This window comes from Hordeum vulgare, chromosome 7H, assembly GCF_904849725.1.
Source record: "Hordeum vulgare subsp. vulgare chromosome 7H, MorexV3_pseudomolecules_assembly, whole genome shotgun sequence".
Classification (NCBI taxonomy): domain Eukaryota; kingdom Viridiplantae; phylum Streptophyta; class Magnoliopsida; order Poales; family Poaceae; genus Hordeum; species Hordeum vulgare.
The window spans coordinates 397,486,798-397,499,368 of NC_058524.1; the positions used below are offsets into that span (position 1 = coordinate 397,486,798).

The 12,571-nt window shown below is 44.1% G+C and overlaps 1 protein-coding gene across 1 annotated transcript; it reads right to left on the bottom strand.

Moving 5' to 3' along the window:
* Window positions 1-966: 966 nt before the first annotated feature.
* LOC123411958 (transcription factor MYBS3-like) lies at window positions 967-3,760 on the bottom strand. Its single transcript, XM_045104918.1, has 3 exons — window positions 3,419-3,760; window positions 2,149-2,357; window positions 967-1,860 (listed from the first exon to the last, which is right to left on the bottom strand). Exons 1-3 carry the CDS (start codon window positions 3,687-3,689, stop codon window positions 1,168-1,170), a joined length of 1,173 nt encoding a protein of 390 aa, XP_044960853.1. The 5' UTR covers window positions 3,690-3,760; the 3' UTR covers window positions 967-1,167.
* Between the last annotated feature and the right edge of the window lie 8,811 nt (window positions 3,761-12,571).

Below are 12,571 nucleotides of genomic sequence, written 5' to 3' on the forward strand. Positions count from 1 at the left end.
AGGTGGTGGTTGTAGGTAGCGGCTGCGTGCACCTCACGAAAATGCTTCTCCCACACCATGTCCATGTAATGGGCACGGGCCTTGTCGATGGTCATGGTGCAATGCACCCCGCGATGGTGGCATTGAGGAGGAGGGTGGCATCGGGATGTTGTCGTCCTCCGGCTGCCTGCCGAAAACAAGGACAATCATATCCTTCTTCTGGTCCATCGGCAGCTCGTTCCACGGAACTTTGGACCGCGAGAAAGTCATGGTGTGGAGAGGAGAAAGGATCAAATGTGGATGACTACGACAGTGTATATAGCATGGCCGTGGAGGGACGGACCGGTGGCGTCGGAGTAGACGCCTCAATAACTGCATGACATTAATGTGGGTGGCAGACTCGCGCCACTTCTCGGCCAGTGAGAGGTAGCTTCCGCTTTGGGCGGGCATGAATGCAACACTGACGCGCTGAAGCGAGGAAGGATTTTTTTGTGGGCCGGGACAGTCAAACACGGGCTTTGTTGTTGTCCGGGTACCCACAAAGGACCGTCCTTCGGACTGATACAAGCCCGCGTTGGATGAATTTCGTGATCCGCACATATGCGGGGGTTTGCGGCTCGCCGTGAGATGCCCTAAGAGCATCTCCAACTGGCGCCCAAAAAATGCTCTGTGCGCTAAAAGATTCTTTTTTTTACGCGGGGCAGCTTCAATAGACGCTCCAAAACAGTGCGCGCGCTAAAAAAATTTGAGCACGCGCTGCGCTATCGCGCGCAACATCCGACTTACGCGCGCAGCAAACTCTGTGCTGCTGCCGATGGGGTCGTTGGATTGGGCTGGGTTGGACACCTCACTAGCCCGTGTTTTAAAAGTGCTACAGTGACGCGCTAAAATTTTTATTGGCCGCGATATTTTCGTTCATGGTACCATGTTGAACGCACTCTGAAGAAACATACATATCATGATCAAGATAAGCTCATCCCTACCTCATCCACAACAAACTGTGCATCTTATACTTCAGAAGGTGCAAAAAATGAGAGAATCAACGTGAATTTGGGCAAAACACAAATGCAACCTTCATGACAGACTAACAGTAAATTTACTATCGGAACATGACCAAGAAAGCTATATCATGATTTTACTATCATAGCTAAGGGTTACATACACATTAAAGAAGGTCGAGCCACAGAATCATTTTGTCGGTATTGGTCCGTTTGATGAGCCGTTCCCAGGCCCTTTTCCATGGAAAGCAGATTGCCTCTCTGGTCTCCCATTCGGATTTGGAGGCAACGGCAAGTTAGGCGCAACACCATTGCTACTTGAGTCACCCTTCAGGTTCAGTTGGGACATGTTGTATAGGTCTTCGACATTTACCGGGGGAACTGAGTGGACGGCAACAGGCCTGACAGGCTCATGTGATACTTGTACTGTACCTGATGATGATGCTTGCATAGAGACTGGCGGCCCATAGAACACTGGAGCATAGCTATAGTATGGAAACGGAAAAACTGCTTGGACATAGTGAGGTGCAGGAATCATCATGGGAGGATAAGCATATGAGGGCATCACTTGTGGCATCACCATCCCTGCTTCTCCAGCAGTTGAGCTTGAACCAACCGATTCATTGCCCTGAGGTTGATGTGTCATTGCTAGAACTGGTGACGGGGCGGATGCATATGTTAGCATAGGCACAGGAGCAGGCGGTGCCATTCCTGGCATTGGTGGCCGGACTGAAACAGATGTTATCACGGGCATAGGAGCGGGTGGTGTCACAGGAGCAGTAACAGGCCGTAGATCATCTACCAACTCTTCTACATCTTGTGAAGATGAACGGGAGAGCGGCATCTCTTGTGACGATGAACGGGAGAGTGACTGGTCACCAGGCTGATTAAAAACCATAGAACAATCATAATCAATTGGTACAATGGGGGACAAGCAATAAATATTTTAAAAATTGTTATGTTTGAGAAGTCTTATTTACTTCATATAACATGGTGATTCTACGCTAACAGCTATATGAGAACTTACTAAGGCAACAGGAACAACGAGGAAAAGAATAAGCACCACTCTTAAGAATGCATCCCGACATTTTTACCCGAATGCAATCAGCTGGACCTGGTTGCACAACAACACTACATGCAGAGAAATAAAAAGGTAGGGATAGATGCTCACATCCTCAATAACCATATCGAAGAGGCTTGATCTTCTCTTTCTCCTATTAACATTTGTTTGGCGAATGAAATACTTCTGAGCATGGCTAGCAACTTGAGTAGGCGTCCTCGAGACAACATAATTACGGGATATGCCACGCCAATCACCTTTTCCTAATTTATTCAATCCAAGTAGAAAATTTTTGTGCTCCTCTTCTGACCATGACTCACCTGTCACCCAACAAAATAAACGGATCCTTCAATGCAAATTCGACATATTCATCCAAATTTTTAAATCAAGCAAAAAGAAAAATCAGCAATGCCAACAGAATAAAGAACAATCATGAAGTTACATGGAAAGTTATAACAGTACTGTATATCTATCTCACATGACAAGAATGCAAATCATGTATACAAAATACAGAGTGAGTGTAACCTAGTTTATGATATTGGTGGCTGTAATGAATATTATTTCTGGGTTGTGAAAAAATCATTTGGTCAAATAAGTGACAAAACACAAGCTTGAATGGCAGCAGCGAAAGAGAAGCACAAGTACAGATTTGTTTCAAAATCTGTGATCCGGTACCCAAAGGTTGCTGCACTATACCTGAAACTTCCATGACAAACTCACCATACTAAGCTCGACTATACCTATTAAAAAAATAAATTTGGAAAGCAAGTCCGAACAGGCAAACAGTTACACTTGAAGTTGTGAACATGAAGCGTCATAATCAAATATTTACTTCAAAAAATCAATTCCTTGGGTATAAGAAACCCTCCAAAAGAACAGTAAATTCTGATGACAAGAAGCAGTCACAACCACCACTCACCACCAGTAAACCCCTAAATCTGTAAGTAATCGAACAAAATGATGAGCTAAAAACTCAAACATGAGTAGCTCCCAAGCAACTACAGTATTAAGTATAGTTTGCTAATTTTGCACACCACTAGGCATCGTATACCAAACAAAAATCCCAACTGCCACATAACCTACTACGAGATTAAAAGCAGTACTTTTCGCGAAGTTTCAGAAAACTACTTCGATCGGCACTGAAAACTTTCTCACTTACCATCTTAAAAGCCAACAGCAAAACTGCACCTTCACATTAAAACCACATATTTGCACACTACAACAAACAATCATCTTAACTACGTAAGAAGCATCACAGGGCGATCAAGACCACATTTTTTTTACAGAACAGAGACTACGCCTGCATACACATGCAACAAAACAAATGATCTCATCTTCTCCTAGGCTAAAACAGGGGAGAGAAAGAAAATAAAAATCCCACCTCGCTTCCTGTGGGGTTTGTCGTCGTCGCCCTCGGAGCCGTACCCCTCGGCCCTGGCACCGCCGCTGCCCTCGGCGAGCTGCGCGAGGTTGCCCATGCTGACGCTCTTCCTGATTGGCTTGTCGCCGATGCGCACGCCGAAGAGCTTCACGGGGCGCGCTGTGCACGTGCGTGCGTTGTGCCCGTGGTGCCCGCACTGCCCGCATCGCCTCGGCCCGTCCCCAGCACCGCCGCCGGCAGGCGCCGCCGGTGGCACGCCGTCCCGCGTCATGGCAGGCAGGCAGGCTAGGGTTGTGGATTTTATATTTTAATCTATTATATCTAGGTGATTTGATCCGTCTTTTTCTTTTCTCCTCTGGTGGTGTGTCGTGTATTTATCGTCGGCGAAGGAGGAAAGCGTATAAGCAGTATACGGCGAGAGATGAGCTGGGAATTTTCCTTATCTGTAGAAAAAACAGCCTTTTATGTACTGGCGGTGACATTTGGATTTTGCTCGAGTTTTTTCACCTTCGCAGTCAAGACGTGACACCAGATATTGTACAGCCTGGATTTTATTTGGTGGTTAAATGTAGATTGTTCATATTAATATGGATGATTTTCAAAATAAATATTAGTATGGATACATATCTGTGTAAAACTGATAGTACAGTAATATTGAGTATATGATGTGGATTCTTTGTATCTGTTGATTTCCTTTTGTACTTCTTACATTTCTTTACGAAGGAAGTATAATATAAAATCTCTTACACTAATAGATATAATATTGGTGACACATAATTTTAAAACATATAATACTCAAAATAGCATGATATTACATTGTTTTGGAAATCATGCATATCAAGGACCATGAGATTACACCCAAATGACTTGGATGATACTAACTGATTCCTCGTGAATTAAGGTGGCTGATAGGAACCACTTATCGCAAAAGATAATGTGTCTTAGTTTGGACGTGGACACATGTGTTTTTCTCATTTTATGGACGGTAAGGCAACATGTTATTGGAGTCATGATGAGTGGAGAAAGGCTTCCATAAAACAAACCAACCAATTTTGTTGAGATATGAGGCAACAGTTCATTGATAGAAAGGGTTTCCTTTTCTTCGATTCTATATATGGTTGAGAACAAAAAAGAACATAGTGGTGTTCGGCGGATAAGTTAATATTTTTTGTCCCATGGTATGTTTTCATACTTGTTCAGTTTGTGCGACACGGTTTTTGTGATATTTAGTAGTTTCCATAGACAAACTGAATGGGAAAGAAACGCCATCGAGTGCATTTTTTGGCTTCCTAAAATTAAGAGCATAGCAAACGTATCACAGACCACCGACATAATAGCATTTACAACAGGGGAGGAGCCAGGATAGCACTAGCCCCGTGATCGCTTTAATGCTAAAATCATCTACAACACGATAGGATGTAAAATATAGTTTGTGCAAGGGATTCATAGCCTAAGCAATGGCCACAAGGTTTATGTCTCACCTCCACCACCGATTTACAGCGTTGACTCCTTAAGTAGATGCTTAAGTAGGAAACATGCAAACAAAAATAAAACATCCAAAAAATATAAATGAATTCCCCACCCCACCCAACCCCCCAAAAAGAAAGTTCATAACGAAGACGTTGACTATAACTTTCTGTTTCCATGTCGTAAGGCAAAAAATTAAGGAGTGCTCAACTCAACTTTTTGATTCGACACAACAAGAGGGGCCAGGATTCTACCCATCAACTGCCCATCGACGAGAACAAAATCCTAGCACCCCTTTTAGGCATTTCGTTGTGGATACTCTAACAATTTATACAGGCAAGATTTCATATAATGTAAGAAATGAAGCTATAGAGGTGATCATACAACGCCTACATATAATTTTTCTTTGTCATCATCGTTCTATTATTTTGTTTGCTGAGATGTCAAACACTTTATGCCATAATTTATTTACTAAATTTGGGAGCATTAATTAGGCCATGTTTGGTTTGGCTTTCCCCATCGGATTCTGTTGCGTCAGAGCTGACTGTCAACCAAACAAAGAACTGTGCCACCGTGATTTTTGAAAGCCATATAAAAAACGCACGTACGCGTGAAAGCGGCGGTCGAGGTGCTTTTGCGGCTTTGGCTACATGGCCTTTCCAATTTACCCCTATGAATTTAACCACCTTTGCCATTCGTAAGTGAATACTGTTTCGATCTATTTCCTTCCTGCAAGCTGGTCAGCCATTGAGCGACGAAGGAAGGTGAAGAGCTCCTAATTTTCATCGATGAAGAGCGATTAGGCCCTGATCGATTGATCGAAGTGCAAGGGTAGCTAGCACATGATGCATGCACACGTTGTGATGCTCTCCGTGGTATCAAAATATCATATTGATCGTAAGAGTTAGATAATTATTTAGTTAGATTTTTATTAGTGCTCTAAATCGACATGTAATGATGTTATTATCATTAATCAACATGCAATCAATCTCTCAACTTTCGGGGTATTTCACACATTTATCTCCACAACCACAGATCATATAGCTAGTTTGCCAAATGAACTACAACTTTCTCACATCATATTTTTCGTAGCTACTTTTCCACAACAGTTTTTTCGGAGCTCCTTCCAAGAATCCACAACCCAGCCAAACACCACCTTAATGTTTCAATTTATAGATTAACAATAAGAAGAGGTCACATTCTTGGGTGATGTGGCAAGAGGGGATCATTCCTGCACCATATGGTCCATGGCATCATTAGGCCAGTAATATGGGTGCAGTTGTGCGCATTTCCTCGGTTTAGTCACTGTTGCTTCCTGGAATTTCAAGCACGAGACTCCACCTGTAACAACCTGAGACCGACACTCCAGATGCCTTCCATTTATTTCGAGTGTTGTCGTGTGATTCATCTGTTTGTCGCATTCATCATCTCATCATTCACATCATTAACATTGCATCAACACTCCGTTACCATTATTTTTTCAAAACTTGCATCCGTTCATAGTTGTTGGTTCTCTCCGCTGTCGTCATTGACTTTTTCATGACCAACCACACATGCACACGCCCGCGACATAGTTAAAGTATTGTTTTTAAAGGTGCATTTAATTATTATTTTTGGAATGGGTTGTAGAATCTGAAGTATGTCTAGAGGGGGGGTGTTTAGACTACTTGACCAAATAAAAACTTTGCCTTTTCCCAATTTTAGTTGTGGGCCAGTTTTAGCAGTTGTAACAAGTCAAGCACACCCTACACATGCATATCTAAGAGTATTGCAGTAGAAAGTAAAGACATGCAAATATAAGTAGAGGGAAGGGATAGGAAGATCAAACGCAAAGGTTGACACAGGGATTTTTGGCGTTGTTCCGATAGGTGATGCTATCGTACGTCCACGTTAGTGGAGACTTCAACCCACGGAGGGTAACGTATGCGAGAGTCCACAGAGGGCTCCACCCACAAGGGGTCCATGAAGAAGCGGACTTGTCTATTCCACCATGGTTTAGTCCACACAGTACTAACCTCACTCATGGTAGATCTTTGCGAAGTAGGCAATCTCCTTGCCCTTACAAACTTCTTGGTTAAACTCCACAACCCGAAGTAGGAGGCTTCCAAGCGACACCTAACCAATCTAAGAGGTACCACCCTTCAAAAGGTAATAGATGTGGTAGAACAATGAACTCCTTGCTCTTGTGTTTCAAAAGATAGTGTCCTCAACAGCAAATCAATCTTTCACAGCTTTTTGGCTTGGGTAGAAGAGATTGATTGGGTGGAAAGCAACTTGGGGAGGCTAGAGATCAAGTTTCTAGTATATGGATTGGAATATCTTGATCTCAACACATGACTAGGTGGCTCTCTCTTAGAAAAATGAATATGACAACTGTTTGTGTGTTCTGAGTGCTTCCTCTGCGAAAGAGAGGTAGTGGAGGGGTATATATAGGCATCTCCAAAAATCCAACCGTTACAACATTATTGCCGAACTCGGTGACACCGACATGAATCTCGGTGGTACCGAGTTGCATTAAATGTGGCAACTTTTGGATTCACAGTGAGATCGATATAGGAATCTTGGTGGAACCGATATGGTGACCTAGGGCAATTTCTAAATCTTGGTGAGACCAATTTCAAAACTTGAAAATTCCGATTCTTGAAATCGACACACCCGAAAGTTTGTCACTGGTTTTCGATGGCACCAAAGTGAAAGTTGGTGGTATTGAGATTCTAGTGTTCTGTAAAGGTTCCATCTCTCGAAAAATTGGTAGGGCCAAGTGGAAATTGGTGGCGACACCGATTTTGATGTTTAGGCTTTGTACAGAGAATTTTGTGGGAGATTGACTGAATATTTTTGGTGGCTATCTCTAAGCACTTGAGAAACCAATTCATCATAGATACCTCACCCCCTTTTAATAGTATTAACTTTCCTATGGACTCAAAATTGATTTCTCACAAATATAAAATGTAGAGTCCTCTTGCTTGAAGCTTGTCCAATTCTATTCCTTTCCTTGCATCAAGGGGCTTCTCCTCACAATCTTTAGCCAATGCTTCTTTGAAATTTTCTAAAATATACTTGGATATAATCATTAGTTCAATGACACATATGTTGTAATTAATTACCAAAACCACTTAGGGAGCAATTGTGTTTTCAATCCCCCTTTTTGGTAATTGATGACAACATATAGATCAATGCTTCGACAAAAGATCTAATCAATGATTAGCATCATCTCTTTGTGAAGTATCTGAAAAGCAAGAGCTCCCCCTAAATTTGTGCATTATTTTGAACTTGCGTTGAATGCAAATGCACAATTGATTAGGCTCATGGGTCACTCTTCCATGTCACATACATCTTGGTGGTGCGCATAAATGATATGAATGAATAGTACCACACATAGCACCAAACAAATAAGTGAATGATCATCATGTAGATATCACACATATATAACATAGTAGCATCAACAATCAAAGTGTATGATCAAACACAACGAAGAACGAAGTTTACGACATCCAAAAGACCAAATGTTTGAAGAAAAATAAAAGAGAGCAATAAAAGCAAAACTCTCTCTCTCTCTCAGCCCTAATGATCTATACACTTCTCCCCCTTGGCAACAAGTTACCAAAAAGTGCAAAGGTCTAGAGCTAGGCGTCACTCTAGGCTCGATCTCCTCCGGTAGCAGTTGATGGAGTCGAGAGGAGAGTGTCGACGAAGGCTTCAGCGGATGTCCTCTGAGGTGGAGGTGTTGACACTGGAGGTGTAGGAGCTGGTGGAGATGAAGGGACTGAAGGAGTTGAAGGCGCTGATGCTTGGGCTGATGAAGTTGGTCTAGCTTCCCAAACTCGCATAGCTACAGACCTAGTCTGAGTCCTGAACTAAGTAGTTGTAGGAAGAGACGTATCATCATCATCACTGCTGGAACGAGGTGTGTGCATTGCATCAACGTCAGGCTTGAGCTGCTCAACTGTGGTAGCCAACTTCATTATTTGATACCCAGGTCATGGAATTTAGTCGCCATAATCCTCTCAAGTCTCTTCTGGTTCAGCACAATCCCAGAATTGTCCTTCTCCATCCTTTGGATGCTGCTGACAAGAAATGACATCTGCTCCTCTGTAGATCTCAGTTGTGGTGTTGGAGCTGCTCTGGCCGCCTCTGCCTCTCCTACTACCTCTGCTTGGTGACGAGTTGTAGCTGAGCTGGGATGGTTGGGGTCCATCACTACCTCGTTGTCTTCAGACTCTGGCTAAAGTGGCATGTGTGGACGATCAAATTGATATGTATGCTTTCCAATCTTGGCATTGATGAGCATATGAATGTATGAAACATATCCACATGATCTCGTCTGATCAGCAACTGTCCTCCTGACTATCTCAACTATCATATCCATCACTCTAATCCATGTGTGAGAATCAACGTGATGCAACATATTGATGGAATACCCTGTGATCATCTTCTCATCTCCTGACTTGGGCATCAGGGTGTACCTCATAATGGTGTTCATAGTGGGTATCCCTGCTTGCAAAAAGTAGACGGAGCCAAACTTGTGACTCTTCAAGTACTGGTGGGATACTAGATTGTACATGTTAGCCATAGTGTTGTGATTCATTTTTGGCCCAGAGTACACATCCAAGTCACCCTCTTGGGCTTTACGAGCACCAATGATCGTAGCCCAGTCCTCCACAGTTGATTCATACCTCTGAACTTCATTTATCCATACAATACTACCATGTCGATAAAAGTGTGCGGTGGAGTAGAATTGCATGATCATCTCATCATTCGAGGCAGTCATCTCTTTGCCAACAAATTCTTCAATGCCAATTGCCGTGAAGTTCTCTCTCACATGAGGGATGAAATCCTCATGTTCCTTGATGAAATCCTAGTCTACATATCTCATGTCACTGACTACAAGACTCTTGTCCAACAACAATGTCTCATAGAAATCTTGTTGCTCCTTGGTGTGAAAACGAGGATCAACAGCTGTTCTCCTCCTAACAATAGAGGGATCTGCAGTTCTCCACTCTCTCAGGCCATGATACCTTCTCTTCTTTATGTCCATAGCAAATGAGCTCTCAACTTCCTCAGCACAGAAACATATTCTTCCTCCTCTGTAGCAACATCTCTGGATGCAAAGCCCATTGTTCTTCTCTGCCGCAGCTATATCCCTAGTAGTCTTCTTGGGAGCAACTGGCTTCTTAGACTTCGGAGCACAAGGCTTTGTCTTGGATCCATACTTTCTTGGCATAGAATCTGCCATAAGCTTCTTCTTCTTGGAAGGAGGTGGATTGGCAGTTGAGGAAGTCCGAGGTTAGGGGGTCCTTGGGCCGCGTACTTGTCCTTATGGGACGGACTCTCTGGCCTGTTCGACCGTTGGCAGAAGTGTTGGATTCGAGATGGACTCTTCCGAAGACTTGGCATGCAATCTAAGGAGATGTAGTAATCGGCATATTCTTTCTCTGTTGTAACCGACCTTATGTAAACCCTGACACCCCTGGCATCTATATAAGCCAGGGGGTCGTAGATCGTACCATAGATCAAGCTCATTATGATTAGGGTTTAGACCTCAACATCGATCTTGTAGTAAATCAACTCTGTACTCTATACTATCTCATTAATAACAACAAGAGAAGGACGTACGGTTTTACCTCCATTAAAAGGGCCTGAACCTGGGTAAAACACTGTATCCATCGTCTCTTGTTACCCATCGACCATAGAACCGCAGTTCGGACCCCCTACTCGAGATCGGCCGATTTTGACTTGGTGATTTCATTAAGAGCTCCATCGCAGGATCACGAGAAGGATCGATGGGTCGCATCATCATCGGCAACGAAATCCGCACCGGGGATATGTTTGTCCCTGGACAGATGTAACACCCCAGATGTAACCTTTCCTATTTTGGAGTACCATGTAGTGGATGTTATAAGAGTTATCTTTTCATGTGGTTTTATTTTGTGTCTTCATCTTGCATCATGGCATTCATTGCATTCATGGCAATCCCATTGTGTTGATGTTGCTTGATCATCATGAGTGCCAATGTGATTACGAATGCTAGTGTGCTTGTGTTGATGTTGTGGTATTTTCAAAACAGTGGTGTTTCAACCAAGGTTTCAAAAACCCCTTCTCCATTAATATTTGAACTTATGAATTAACTTTGTTTAAACCTATTTTAAAAATGTTGATCATTTAGTGTTTTATCTTGTGCTTGTAGGGGTATTGTCTTGGGGTTTTAAAACTTAAGTTATGGGGTTTTTATTTACAAAACAACTTATTAAAATTCCTGTTTTGGTGTATATTTTTATTGCTCTAAAAATCTGAGTAATATTTTGTTAAATAGGGCATAATTCACTTATGCCCCATGTATTTTTTATTTTCTTTTTCAAACCCTGTGTGGCAGTCGGCATTTAAGTTTGTGTTTTGTGTATTTTAAAAGGGATAAGCTTTTCCTCTCTGTCTTAGTCGGGCGCTAGATAGTGCAGGTGGGCCGGCTCCCTCCTCCCCACCTGGGCCCGTTCCCCTCTGTAGCCAACAACGGCCCGTGGCGCGTTCGTCTCCCTCCTCTCCCTGTCGTCACCCTGTACGACCGAACCAGCACCGCCGATCTCTTCTTCCCTTGATCTAGTGGCTCCAAGCACGCACCCCGAGGCTATATGAGCAGGCCGCGCTCCTCCTCGCGACCCTAGGGTTCCATTTTTTCCCCTCCTCTCCTCTCTGGCGCCGTCGGGGGCGCTCCCGAGCAGCTCCACCGCCATGGTCGACTCCTATTGAGCTCGTCGCCGACGGATCTGCGCCTCGTCTTCTTCCCCGACCGGACTAGGAGCTAGTGGAGGTCGCGGGAGTTCCATTCCTGAAGAGGTCACGTGACGGGAGTAGCTATATCGACAGCACCGACGACACCTTCTTCCTCCACTCCGGCGGTCTCCTTCTGGAGCACCTCGTCGTCGGGCTCATCTTCAACTCCCCGCGCGAGCTCCTCTCCTCTGTACCCTAGGTGAGCCACAACCCCGCTCCCCTTCGCTTCCCTCTCCTGCGCCGCGCCAGACCGGGAGCTCAACGCCTGTCGGACTTGCACCGGCAGGTGGTTGTAGCAACAGCAGCCGTAGCGGCTGTGGCTTGCGCGTGCATGGGCATCGCCCCTCTGCATTGTGACCGAGGCACCCCCCTCGCAGCGCGTAGTGTAGCCATGGTAGATCCCTGCAGATGTGTTGTATGTGTGTAGGACGCCATGCTCCGGTGAGCTTCATCACCGGCGCTGATACGTCTCCAACGTATGTATAATTTTTGATGGTTCCATGCTATTATCTTGTCAAACTTTGGATGTTTTGTATGCCTTTTATATCTTTTTTGGGACTAACTTATTAACTCAGTGCCAAGTGCGAGTTCCTGTGTTTCCGTGTTTTTGACCCTTTTCAAAGGAGAATATTAAACGAAGTCCAAACGGAATAAAACCTCCGAAAAGATTTTTTTTCGGAACAGAAGATACGCAGGGAGCTTGAGAACCAAGGCAGAGGGCACCAGGGGAGGCCACAAGCCCCTAGGCGCGGCCAAGGGGGTGCCTAGCAGGCTTTTGGGTCCCATGTGGCTCCTCTACCCTACTTATTCCGCCTATAAATCTCTGAAAAATCCAAAACCACGGGAGAGATCCACGAAAATACTTTTCCGTCGCTGCAGCTTCTGTCTCCGCAAGATCCCATATGGGGCACATTCTGG